Source organism: Heteronotia binoei, chromosome 21 (genome assembly GCF_032191835.1).
Source record: "Heteronotia binoei isolate CCM8104 ecotype False Entrance Well chromosome 21, APGP_CSIRO_Hbin_v1, whole genome shotgun sequence".
Taxonomy (NCBI): domain Eukaryota; kingdom Metazoa; phylum Chordata; class Lepidosauria; order Squamata; family Gekkonidae; genus Heteronotia; species Heteronotia binoei.
Window position 1 is genome coordinate 12,759,899 of NC_083243.1, and position 11,780 is coordinate 12,771,678.

Below are 11,780 nucleotides of genomic sequence, written 5' to 3' on the forward strand. Positions count from 1 at the left end.
CCCCACCCACTTCACAGGGTGCCTGTTGTACGGGGAGAAGATATAGGAGACTGTAAGCCGCTCTGAGACTCTGATTCAGAGAGAAGGACGGGGGATAAATCTGCAATTCTTCTTCTTCTCCCAGCAGGAAGACGGATCCCCCCCCCCCCCCCGCCCAGTATCACTGCTATGAATTAGCCGCTGTGTGAGATGGGATGCTGGACTAAATGGACCACTGGTCTGATTCAGACCAGTACCTTATTTCTGGCCCTCCAGAGGAACTGGTTGGCCACTAAGTGAGGATGTTGGACTGGATGAACCCTCACTGGTCTGCTCCACTGGTCTGATCCAGCGGGGCTCTTCTCGGTTGTGAAAGGAGCTCTTATAAAATGCGAAAGGGTTGGTATCTTCCCTACCTCTCTCTCTTGGTAGCCTCCTCTGTCCCACCTTGTCAGCCTCTCCCTTTCCTTGAACAAGCATTGAACCTCCTTTATACTGACTCAGTTCCTGGGTCCATCAAAGCCAGTGTCGCCTATTCAGGCCAATAGTGGCTCTCCAGCGAGCCCCACTGTCATGGGTGCTGGGGACCCTGCAGAAGAAGCCGAGCCTGCGGAAGAAACTGTGCCCCTGCCACCTGCACCAGTGCCCCCGCCTCCTGCTGGAGAAGATCCAAGCCCCCCTGCCTCGCCCTCTCGGGTGGCTCGTGTGCGTGACCGCCTGCGTCAGGACCTCAGGGATCGGAGGAGGGTGGCACGCTCACAAGCAAGACGCTCCCTGAGTTTTGAAAGGATTCTGGCCCTTCTAGGAGTGAGGGTGCTTGAGTCCCAGCAGGATCCTGGCTGCCCTCTGAGTCAGCAATTAGCCCAAATGGGCAACAGACAGACCAGGGCTATATAGCTGTGGGCTTTGGGAAGAGGCTTTGTGGAAGCAACTAGTCACTTACCTGACGTTCTAGCATCCACTTCAGCTTCTGACTTCAGCTTCTGGACCCCCTGACTCTGGCATTGACTTCTGGACCCCCTGACTTTGGCTTCTGAACCTCTGACCTGCGATACCTGGACTGTGATTCGGTTTTGGCGCCTTGGACCCTCTTTGCTCACCAGCTACAGACCTTGGACTGCCCCTGGACTTCGCCTGACCCGGCCCCAGCCTGTGACACCCAAGGTCTCAGGCAGAGGTCTTTCCCATCACCTCCTGGCTGGATCCTTTTGACTGGAGATGGTGGGGATTGAACCTGGGAGCTTCTGCATGCCACGCAGGTGTTCTACCACCGAGCCAGAGGTTCTCCCGGTATCTCTTATTAAGAATGGGATCTCTCCCGTTATTTCGTTCTTGGAGAATTGCACATGCTTCTGTCTGTTTGCTGTTTTGATATTCTATAATGAAGCTCTCTGCTCACGACCTGAGTTCAATCCCAGCGGAAACTGGGTTCAGGTAGCCGGCTCAAGGTGGACTCAGCCTTCCATCCTTCCAAGGTCGGTCAAATCAGTCCCCAGCTTGCTGGGAGGAAAGTGTAATGACCGGGGAAGGCAATGGCAAACCGCCCTGTAAAAAGGTCCGCCGTGAAAACGTCGTGAAAGCAGCGTCACCCCAGAGTCAGAAACGACTGGTGCTTGCACAGGGAACCTTTCCTTTTCCATATATGTAGAAGCAGAAGACCGCAGATTTATACCCCACCCTTCTCTCTGAATCAGAGTCTCAGAGCGGCTTACAATCTCCTTTAGCTTCCTCCCCCCCAACAGACACCCTGTGAGGTGGGTGGGGCTGAGAGAGCTCTGACAGAAGCTGCCCTTTCAAGGACAGAGTCTCAGAGTGGCTCACAATCTCCTTTCCCTTCCTCCCCCACAACAGACACCCTGTGAGGTGGGTGGGGCTGAGAGAGCTCTGACAGAAGCTGCCCTTTCAAGGACAACCTCTGCGAGAGCTATGGCAGACCCAAGGCCATTCCAGCAGCTGCAAGTGGAGGAGTGGGGAATCAAACCCGGTTCTCCCAGATAAGAGCCCGTGTACTTAACCACTATGCCAAACTGGCAGAAGTTCCCCAGCCAGTTGCGATGACTTCTCACACGTAGGGCCAATTGCCTCTTTCACAAGAGCCCCGTGGCGCAGAGTGGCAAAGCTGCAGTACTGCAGTTGGAGCCCTCTGCTAACTACCTGAGTTCGATCCCAGCAGAAGCTAGTTCAGGTAGTCGGCTCGAGATATTCTATAGTTAAGCTTTCTGCTCATGACCTGAGTTCAATCCCAGAGGAAACTGGTTCAGGTAGCTGGTTCTAGGTTGACTCAGCCTTCCATCCTTCCGAGGTAGGTAAAAGAAGTACCCAGCTTGCGGGGGGGGGGGGGGGAGCGCAGATAACCGGAGAAGGCCATGGCAAATCACCCCGTAAAAAGTCTGCTGTGAAAATGTCGTGATGCGACGTCACTCCAGAGTCGGAAACGACTGGTGCTTGCACAGGGGACTACCTTTACCTTTTAATTAAGCAAATAATTAAGCAAAGAATTGCCCAGTGGCAAGGAATGTCTCCGTTGACTGACATCTCCACTTAGCAGGCTCTAGGGGTGGAGCCTGATCCAAGATGGCTTCTCTTATGTTCCTAAGTGTGACACAGAGGGTTGGACTGGATGGGCCATTGGCCTGATCCAAGATGGCTTCTCTTATGTTCCTAAATGTGACACAGAGTGTTGGACTGGATGGGCCATTGGCCTGATCCAACATGGCTTCTCTTATGTTCCTAAATGTGACACAGAGTGTTGGACTGGATGGGCCATTGGCCTGATCCAAGATGGCTTCTCTTATGTTCTTAAGTGTGACACAGCGTGTTGGACTGGATGAGCCACTGGCCTGATCCAACATGGCTTCTCTTATGTTCTTAATGCTAGGTAGCAGTGATATAAACATTATAAAACGCTCCCAGCAGCTGCCCTTTCAAGGACAACTCCTGCGAGAGCTCTGGCTGGCCCAAGGCTATTCCAGCAGCTGCAAGTGGAGGAGTGGGGAATCAAACCCGGTTCTCCCAGATAAGAGTCTGCACACTTATCCACTACACCAAATTGGCTTTCACCAGATTTTAACTCTAATTTTAAGATTTTAACTCTAATTTTAAGATTTTAACTCTAATTTTATAATGTGAAAGAGTTTTGCGGAATTTTGTATTAACGTTAGGTAGCCTTTCAGATTATTTAATTATGTCTTGTGACCATGATTATTTTCTCCTTGTTGACACTCTATTTTGGTTTTAAATTATTTGTAGTTTGTTTTGTATTTACGGTCTTGTCATATCTTGAAGAGGGCCCCGTGGCGCAGAGTGTTAAAGCTGCAGTACTGCAGTCCTAAGCTCTGTTCATGACCTGAGTTCGATCCCCAACGGAAGCTGGGTTTTCATATAGCCGGCTCGAGGTCGACTCAGCCTTCCTTCCTTCCAAGGTCGGTCAAATGAGTCCCCAGCTTGCTGGGGAGAAAGCGTAGATGACTGGGGAAGGCGATGGCAAACCACCCCCGTCAAAAGGTCTGCCGTGAAAACATCATGAAAGCAACGTCACCCCCAGAGTCAGAAACAACTGGTGCTTGCACAGGGGACTTTTAATAGGCCCATGATGCAGAGTGGTAAAGCTGCAGTACTGCAGTCGGAGCCCTCTGCTCACGACCTGAGTTCGATCCCAGCAGAAGCTGGGTTCAGGTAGCCGGCTCGAGGTTGACCCAACCTTCCATCCTTCCGAGGTCAGTCAAATGAGTACCCAGCTTGCTGGGCGGGGAGTGTAGATGACCGGGGAAGGCAATGGCTAACCACCCCGTAAAAAGGTCTGCCGCGAAAACATCATGAAAGCAACGTCACCCCAGTGTCGGAAACGACTGGTGCTTGCACAGGGGATCTTTCCCTTTCCTTTTCCTTATCTTGAGCTTAAGGCCATTGGTCAAAGAAGCTAACAAATGAATGGAAAGTATATGGTTTAATTCCCCCTTCAGGATTTTCTCCTTCCTGGGAGGTGTGAGGAGGGAGGTGTTTTGTTTGGCTCATCAGCAATTTGGGGTTTGACACCATCTCCCGTGGAAGGCAGTTTTGGGGAGCCGCTCACCACCCCCTCTCAAAATTCCCAGGGTGCCCACGGGCTCAAAAAGATTGGGGACCTCTTGGGCTGCATAAACGATCTTGTACCACCCTGCTTCCAAATCCCATGAAAATTTACCTTTGCTTTGTTTCACTTTAAAGGGCAGAAATTTCCCAAATCGTTGGAAATCTCCCTGACCGGAACCGTGGCTTTTGGGCCCGTGAATCAACAGCAAGCAGCTGATCCTGTGTGCACCGGAAGCACCGCCTACGTCAAAGTAAGCAGCAGTGTAAAAGAAGAGCCAGTTTGCTGTAGTGGTTAAGTGCGCGGACTCTTATCTGGGAGAACCGGGTTTGATTCCCCACTCCTCCACTTGCAGCTGCTGGAATGGCCTTGCGTCAGCCATAGCTCTCGCAGGAGTTGTCCTTGAAAGGGCAGCTTCTGGGAGAGCTCTCTCAGCCCCACCCACCTCACAGGGTGTCTGTTGTGGGGGAGGAAGGGAAAGGAGATTGTAGGCCGCTCTGAGACTCTGTCCTTGGAAGGGCAGTTTCTGGGAGAGCTCTCTCTGCCCCACCCACCTCACAGGGTGTCTGTTGTGGGGGAGGAAGGGAAAGGAGATTGTAGGCCGCTCTGAGACTGTCCTTGAAAGGGGAGCTGCTGGGAGAGCCCTCTCAGCCCCACCCACCTCACAGGGTGTCTGTTGTGGGGGAGGAAGGGAAAGGAGATTGTGAGCCGCTCTGAGACTCTGTCCTTGAAAGGGCAGCTTCTGGGAGAGCTCTCTCAGCCCCACCCACCTCACAGGGTGTCTCATGTGGGGAAGGTAAAGGAGATTGTAGGCCACTCTGAGACTCTGTCCTTGAAAGGGCAGCTTCTGGGAGAGCCCTCTCAGCCCCACCCACCTCACAGGGTGTCTGTTGTGGGGGAGGAAGGGAAAGGAGATTGTAGGCCGCTCTGAGACTCTGCCCTTGGAAGGGCAGCTTCTGGGAGAGCTCTCTCAGCTCCACCCACCTCACAGGGTTTCTCATGTGGGGAAGGAAGGTAAAGGAGATTGTAGGCCACTCTGAGACTCTGTCCTTGAAAGGGCAGCTTCTGGGAGAGCTCTCTGAGCCCCACCTAGCTCACAGGGTGTCTGTTGGAGGGGAGGAAGGTAGAGATTGTAAGCTGCTCTGAGACTCTGAGTGAAGGACTGGGTATAAATCCAGTCTCCTCCTCCTCCTCCTCCTCCTCCTTCTTCTTCTTCTTCTTCTTTTGTTTTAAAAAAGCAGCAGTCAGCACAAAGAGGCAGAAAGTGCGTCTTAAAGCAGCTGACAAACAGAGGGCCCTCCACAAGATTGTGGGAGGCGACAGACATAAGAATATGAGAAGCCACGTTGGGTCAGACCAACGGTACAACACTCTATGCTACAGAGTGGCCAAAACCCATGTGCCATCAGGAGGTCCACCAGCAGAGGCAGAACTCCAGAAGTCCTCCCGCTCTTGTCCCCCAAGCACCAAGAAGACAGATCATCACTGCCCCACACAGAGTGTTTCATCTGTGTCTTGTGACTAACAGCCTCTGATGGACTTCTGTGCACAGGTCATAGGACTGCGCTGTAGAAAACGGTTCACAAACTTGCTTGGATCAAGAGGATGAAGAGGTTGAATTTCTCCTTTCCCTTCCCCTCCCCACAATAAACACCCTGTGAGGTGGGTGGGGCTGAGAGAGCTCTCCCAGAAGCTGATCTTTCAAGGACAACTCCTGCGAGAGCTATGGCTGACCCAAGGCCATTCCAGCAGCTGCAAGTAGAGGAGTGGGGAATCAAACCCGGTTCTCACAGTCCACGCACTTAAACGCTACACCAAACTGGGTCAATGATTGGGACTTGTGGTTGGTACTGCCACGCTTATTTTATTGTGAGGGTCCTCTTTATGTCACTTCTGTGCCACTTAATGGGTCATGCGACTGCTTCTGCCATGCTTCAGTTCTTTCTGGTGGTTTCAGGACACTAGAAGCCCTCCCACTGTTGCTCCCCCAAGCACCAAGAATACAGAGCATCACTTGCCCCAGACAGAGAGTTCCATCAACACCCTGTGGGTAATAGCCACTGATGGACCTCTGCTCCAGATGCTTATCCAATCCCCTCTTGAAGCTGGCAATGCTTGTAGCTGCCGCCACCTTCTCTGTCCCATTTTTATGATTGTGCCAGTTCCCTCCGTAGTCCACCTTGAGTCTGTGGGAGAAAGGCAGGTTAGAAATAATTCAAATCGACAAATAAATAGAGAACCAGAGAGTTGTTATCCTTACCAGGGGTGGAATTCTAGCAGGAGCTCCTTTGCATATTAGGCCACACACCCCTGATGCAGCCCATCCTCCAAGAGCTTATAAAAAAGAGCCTTGTAAGGTGGAATTCTAGCAGGAGCTCCGTTGCATATTAGGCCACACACCCCTGATGCACCCCATCCTCCAAGAGCTTATAAAAAAGAGCCTTGTAAGGTCTTGGAGGATGGGCTACATTGAAGGGTGTGTGGCCTAACATGCAAAGGAGCTCCTGCTAGAATTCTACCCCGATCATTACCATTATTGATGATGATGATGATGTTATTAACCTTTGTATTGCACTTCCTCTTCCCCGAATGGGACTCAGGGCAGCTAACAGCATGTAAAATTACCACGATAAAAACAGAACTTTAAAAGTATAAAGCAATTAAAAATCTATATCCCTGTTTAAAATCTGTCCCCCATTCAGCAAGGTAGGATGGGTGGGTGGTGAAGAGGTACTTTTCTCCCTTCCTCGACCGGACAAGAGCTCGTGGGCACTCCGTGAAACTGCTGAGCAGTCGGGTTAGAACGGATCAGAGGAAGTCCTACTTCACCCAAAGGGTGATTAACATGTGGAATTCACTGCCACAGGAGGCTACAAGCATAGCCAGCTTCAAGAGGGGACTGGATCAACATATGGAGCAGAGGTCCGACAGGAGCTATTAGCCACAGCGTATTGTTGGAACTCTCTGTCTGGGGCAGTGATGCTCTGTATTCTTGGTTGAGGGGTGGGGGAGGAGCACAGTGGGAGGGCTTCTAGTGTCCTGGTCCCACTGATGGACCTTCTGATGGCATCTGGTTTTTATGGCCACTGTGTGACACAGAATGTTGGACTGAATGGGCCATTGGCCTGATCCAACAGGGCTTCTCATATGTTCTTATGTCTGGGGCAGTGATGCTCTGTATTCTTGGTGATTGGGGGGGGCAACAGTGGGAGGATTTCTAGTGTCCTGGTCCCACTGATGGACCTCCTGATGTCATCTGGTTTATTTGGCCACTGTGTGACACAGAATGTTGGACTGGATGGGCCATTGGCCTGATCCAACAGGGCTTCTCTTATGTCTGGGGCAGTGATGCTCTGTATTCTTGGAGTCTGGGGGGGGGGGGGCACAGTGTGAGGACGTCTAGTGTCCTGGCCCCACTGATGGACCTCCTGATGGCACTTGGGTTTTTTGGCCAGCATGACCCAGAGAGTTGGACTGGATGGCCCATTGGCTTGATCCAACAGGGCTTCTCTTGTGTTCTTAAGAAACAGCTGCCAACATGTGCCCCCCACATCTCTGCCCCCCCCCCCACCTTCCCATCCTTGACCCCCTTCTGGCTTTTGCCGTCCCAGTTAGGGAGCAAAAAAAAAAAAACAGCCCCCAGTGGCCTTCGTATCAAATTTACATCCTCCTCCCTCCCTGCTGTCCAGTGGGGAAAGGAGCAGGATAGAAATGTGATCGTTAAAAAAATTAGTTCAGCTAGGCTGTTCGCCAGATATGCGTGCGTGCCCTACCAGGAGGGAAAGGACCAGCTCTTCTTCCTAATAATCAACTTGGAAACAGTGGAATTTTGAAAGTCAAATGCCAAAATCTGAGTTAGAGACCAATTTTAACTCTTTTGGGGGGGGTCCTGTTTCTATCGCCGCTCGGAGCTTCTGCCCTTCTGCCCGCCTGAATCATACGCGTCTTCCCCCTGCGGTGGAAATGAAAAGTCCGTTCATCCATTTCACTGTTTTCTGCTTGGCTGTCTTCAGCTTTATTTCAGGATCCTGGACTTCACGCTGACCGGCTGCTACACGGACCAACATTCTATCCACGTCTTCGCTGCCGGCAAGCCCAAGATCAGCACAGGTCAGTGTAGGTTCTGCCTCTCGGAAGAATAGAGCGTGCTTAAGGAGCCCCAGTATTAATAGGCATTCTTCCCATGGGTTATAGCTTTTAGCTGCGTTGCATTTCTAATCAGTGATGTACACAATACTGTGTAAAGTTCTGGTCACCGCACCCCCAAAAAGATATTATAGCATTGGAAAAAGTGCAGAAAAGGGCAACTAGAATGATTAAAGGGCTGGAACACTTCCCCTATGAAGAAAGGTTAATACGCTTGGGGCTCTTTAGCTTGGGGAAACGTCGATTGCGGGGTGACATGATAGAGGTTGACAAGATTGTGCATGGGATAGAGAAAGAGGTACTTTTCTCCCTTTCTCACCATACAAGAACTCGTGGGCATTCGATGAAATTGCTGAGCAGTCGGGTTAGAATGGACAAAAGGAAGTAATTCTTCACCCAAAAGGTGATTGACATGTGGAATCCACTGCCACAGGAAGTGGTGGCAGCTATAAGCATAGCCAGCTTCAAGAGGGGACTGGATAGATATCTGGAGCAGAGGTCCATCAGTGGCTATTAGCCACAGCTTATCATTGGAACTCTCTGTCTGGGGCTGTGATGCTCTGTATTATGGTGCTTTAAGGGGGCACAGTGGAAGGGCTTCTAGCCCCACTGGTGGACCTCTTGATGGCACTTGGGTTTGAGGTTTTTTGGCCACTGTGTGACACAGAGTCACTGGGCCACTGGCCTGCTCCAACGTGGCTTCTCTTATGTTCTTATGATGTTCCTGATCTCATCAAGAAGAATAGTTTCTGAGGTAGCTATGTTGTTAGCTGAAGAGTTTCCAGGCTGTATAGATTTATATCCCGCCCTTCACCCTGAATCTCAAGAGTCTCAGAGCGGCCTACAATCTCCTTTCCCTTCCTCCCCCACAACAGACACCCCGTGAGGTAGGTGGGGCTGAGAGGGCTCTCCCAGCAGCTGCCCTTTCAAGGACAGAGTCTCAGAGCAGCTCACAATGTCCTTTCCCTTCCTCCCCCACAACAGACACTCTGTGAGGTGGGTGGGGCTGAGAGGGCTCTCCCAGCAGCTGCCCTTTCAAGGACGGAGTCTCAGAGCGGCCTGCAATCTCCTTTCCCTTCCTCCCCCACAACAGGCACCCTGTGAGGTAGGTGGGGCTGAGAGGGCTCTCCCAGCAGCTGCCCTTTCAAGGACGGAGTCTCAGAGCGGCCTACAATCTCCTTTCCCTTCCTCCCCCACAACAGACACCCCGTGAGGTAGGTGGGGCTGAGAGGGCTCTCCCAGCAGCTGCCCTTTCAAGGACAGAGTCTCAGAGCGGCCTGCAATCTCCTTTCCCTTCCTCCCCCACAACAGACACCCCGTGAGGTAGGTGGGGCTGAGAGGGCTCTCCCAGCAGCTGCCCTTTCAAGGACGGAGTCTCAGAGCGGCCTGCAATCTCCTTTCCCTTCCTCCCCCACAACAGACACCCTGTGAGGTAGGTGGGGCTGAGAGGGCTCTCCCAGCAGCTGCCCTTTCAAGGACGGAGTCTCAGAGCGGCCTGCAATCTCCTTTCCCTTCCTCCCCCACAACAGGCACCCTGTGAGGTGGGTGGGGCTGAGAGGGCTCTCACAGCAGCTGCCCTTTCAAGGACAACCTCTGCCAGAGCTCTGGCTGACCCGAGGCCCTTCCAGCAGGTGCAAGTGGAGGGAGTGGGGAATCAAACCCAGTTCTCCCAGATCAGAGTTTGCGCACTTAAACCACTACACCAAACTGGAATGTCTCGTTGCCATCCGCTATCGTAGACCTTGCAACACGGAGAGCACATCCCACAGTTCTGTCATCCATGAGAATCCAGCGTCTCGTTTTCCCAGTGTTCTCCAGTGACGGACATTCTTTAAAACGTATTCATAAACGTGGATGGCAGAAGCGTTGGACTGAGATAACTGTGTCCATGTATGCAGGGGGAGAGAGATTTTGGCGGCTTCCACACAGACTGAATAATGCACTTTCAATCCACTTTGCAGCTGGATTTTACTGTGTGCAATGGCAAAATCCACTTGCAGCCAATTGCTGAAAGAAATCCATAGTGCATTAGAGAGCCAGTTTGGTGTAGTGGTTAAGTGTGCAGACGCTTATTTGGGAGAACCGGGTTTGATCCCCCACTCCTGCACTTGCACCTGCTGGAATGGCCTTGGATCAGCCATAGCTCTGGCAGAGGTTGTCCCTGAAAGGGCAGCTTCTGTCAGAGCTCTCTCAGCCCCACCTCACAGGGTTTGATTCCCCACTCCTCCACTTGCAGCTGCTGGAATGGCCTTGGGTCAGCCATGGCTCTCGTAGGAGTTGTCGTAAGAGCTCTCTCAGCCCCACTTACCTCACAAAGTGTATGTTGTGTGTGTGGTGGGGGGGGAGTAAGTAAAAGGAGATTGTGGCCACTCTGAGATTCAGAGTTATAGGGCAGGATATAAATCCAATATCTCCTTCTTCTTCTTGATTCCCCACTCCTCCACTTGCAGCTGCTGGAATGGCCTTGGGTCAGCAATAGCTCTCGTAGGAGTTGTCCTTGAAATGGCAGCTTTTGTAAGAGCTCTCTCAGCCTCACCTACCTCACAGGGTGTCTATTGTGGGTGAAGGAGATAAAGGAGATTGTAAGCTGCTCTCTGATTCAGAGAGAAGGGCAAGGTATAAATCTGCCGTCTTCTTCATGATTCAGTTTGTGTGCAAGTGATTTTAACAGGTTACGTTTGTTCTCTATTAGGTTGTCAAGTGCAAGGTTTATTTTAGGATATTTACGAGGTAAAGGTAGTCCCCTGTGCAATCACTAGTTGTTTTCGACTCTGGGGTGACGATGCTTTCACAACATTTTCATGGCAGACTTTTTATGCGGTGGTTTGCCATTGCCTTCCCCAGTCCTCTACACTTTCCCCCCAGCAAGCTGGGTACTCATTTTACCGACCTCGGAAGGATGGAAGGCTGAGTCAACCTGGAGCTGGCTACCTGAGCCAGCTTCCGCTGGGATCGAACTCAGGTCGTGAGCAGAGGACTCCGACTGCAGTACTGCAGCTTTACCACTCTGCACCACGGGGCTCTTAAGATTTTAATTCTTAGGATTTCACCTGGCAGCTTATTTATTTATTTATTTCTTTTCTGTTTTAGCCCGAGAAGTGCTTTCTTCCGATTACTACATCTGGAATTCCAAAGCCCCGGCACCTGTTGTGTATCGAACTTTGCTTTTCTAATTCCAACTCCCATTTTGTACCAGAAAAGAAAAGATGAATTTGCAGAACTATTTTAACCTGTGTATTTGTTATCTCTGGCCTCCGGGGGGTTAAGGGATGGGACGTAAATGATCTGCATTTCAATAAAATAATTTCTCTGAATTATTTTGCGTGGTTCCTCCTACCCTTGTGTCACAACTCCAGGGGGGCCCTTGCAAATTATCTCAGAGACGGAGCACCTGCCCTGCGACCCACGGCCCCCACTGCAGCCTGCAGGCACCTTCTCCAAAGCCCCGTTGACAAAGTTGTAGGGGAGACTCAGAGAGAGGCACATTAGAAGGTGATATTGGATTTATATCCCACCCTCCACTCCGAAGAGTCTCAGAGCGGCTCACAATCTCCTTTCCCTTCCTCCCCCACAACAGACATCCTGT

General features: G+C 51.4%; 1 protein-coding gene across 1 annotated transcript in view; it reads left to right on the forward strand.

The window, feature by feature from the left end:
- The window catches only part of AP5M1 (adaptor related protein complex 5 subunit mu 1), a 37,144-nt gene extending 25,636 nt beyond the window's left edge, over window positions 1–11,508 (forward strand). Inside the window, exons 7-9 of the mRNA XM_060263157.1 lie at window positions 4,186–4,301; window positions 8,062–8,158; window positions 11,285–11,508. Of these exons, the coding sequence (XP_060119140.1) occupies window positions 4,186–4,301; window positions 8,062–8,158; window positions 11,285–11,367 (296 nt within the window). The 3' untranslated portion in view covers window positions 11,368–11,508. The remainder of the gene's footprint in view (window positions 1–4,185; window positions 4,302–8,061; window positions 8,159–11,284) is intronic.
- Window positions 11,509–11,780: the final 272 nt, after the last annotated feature.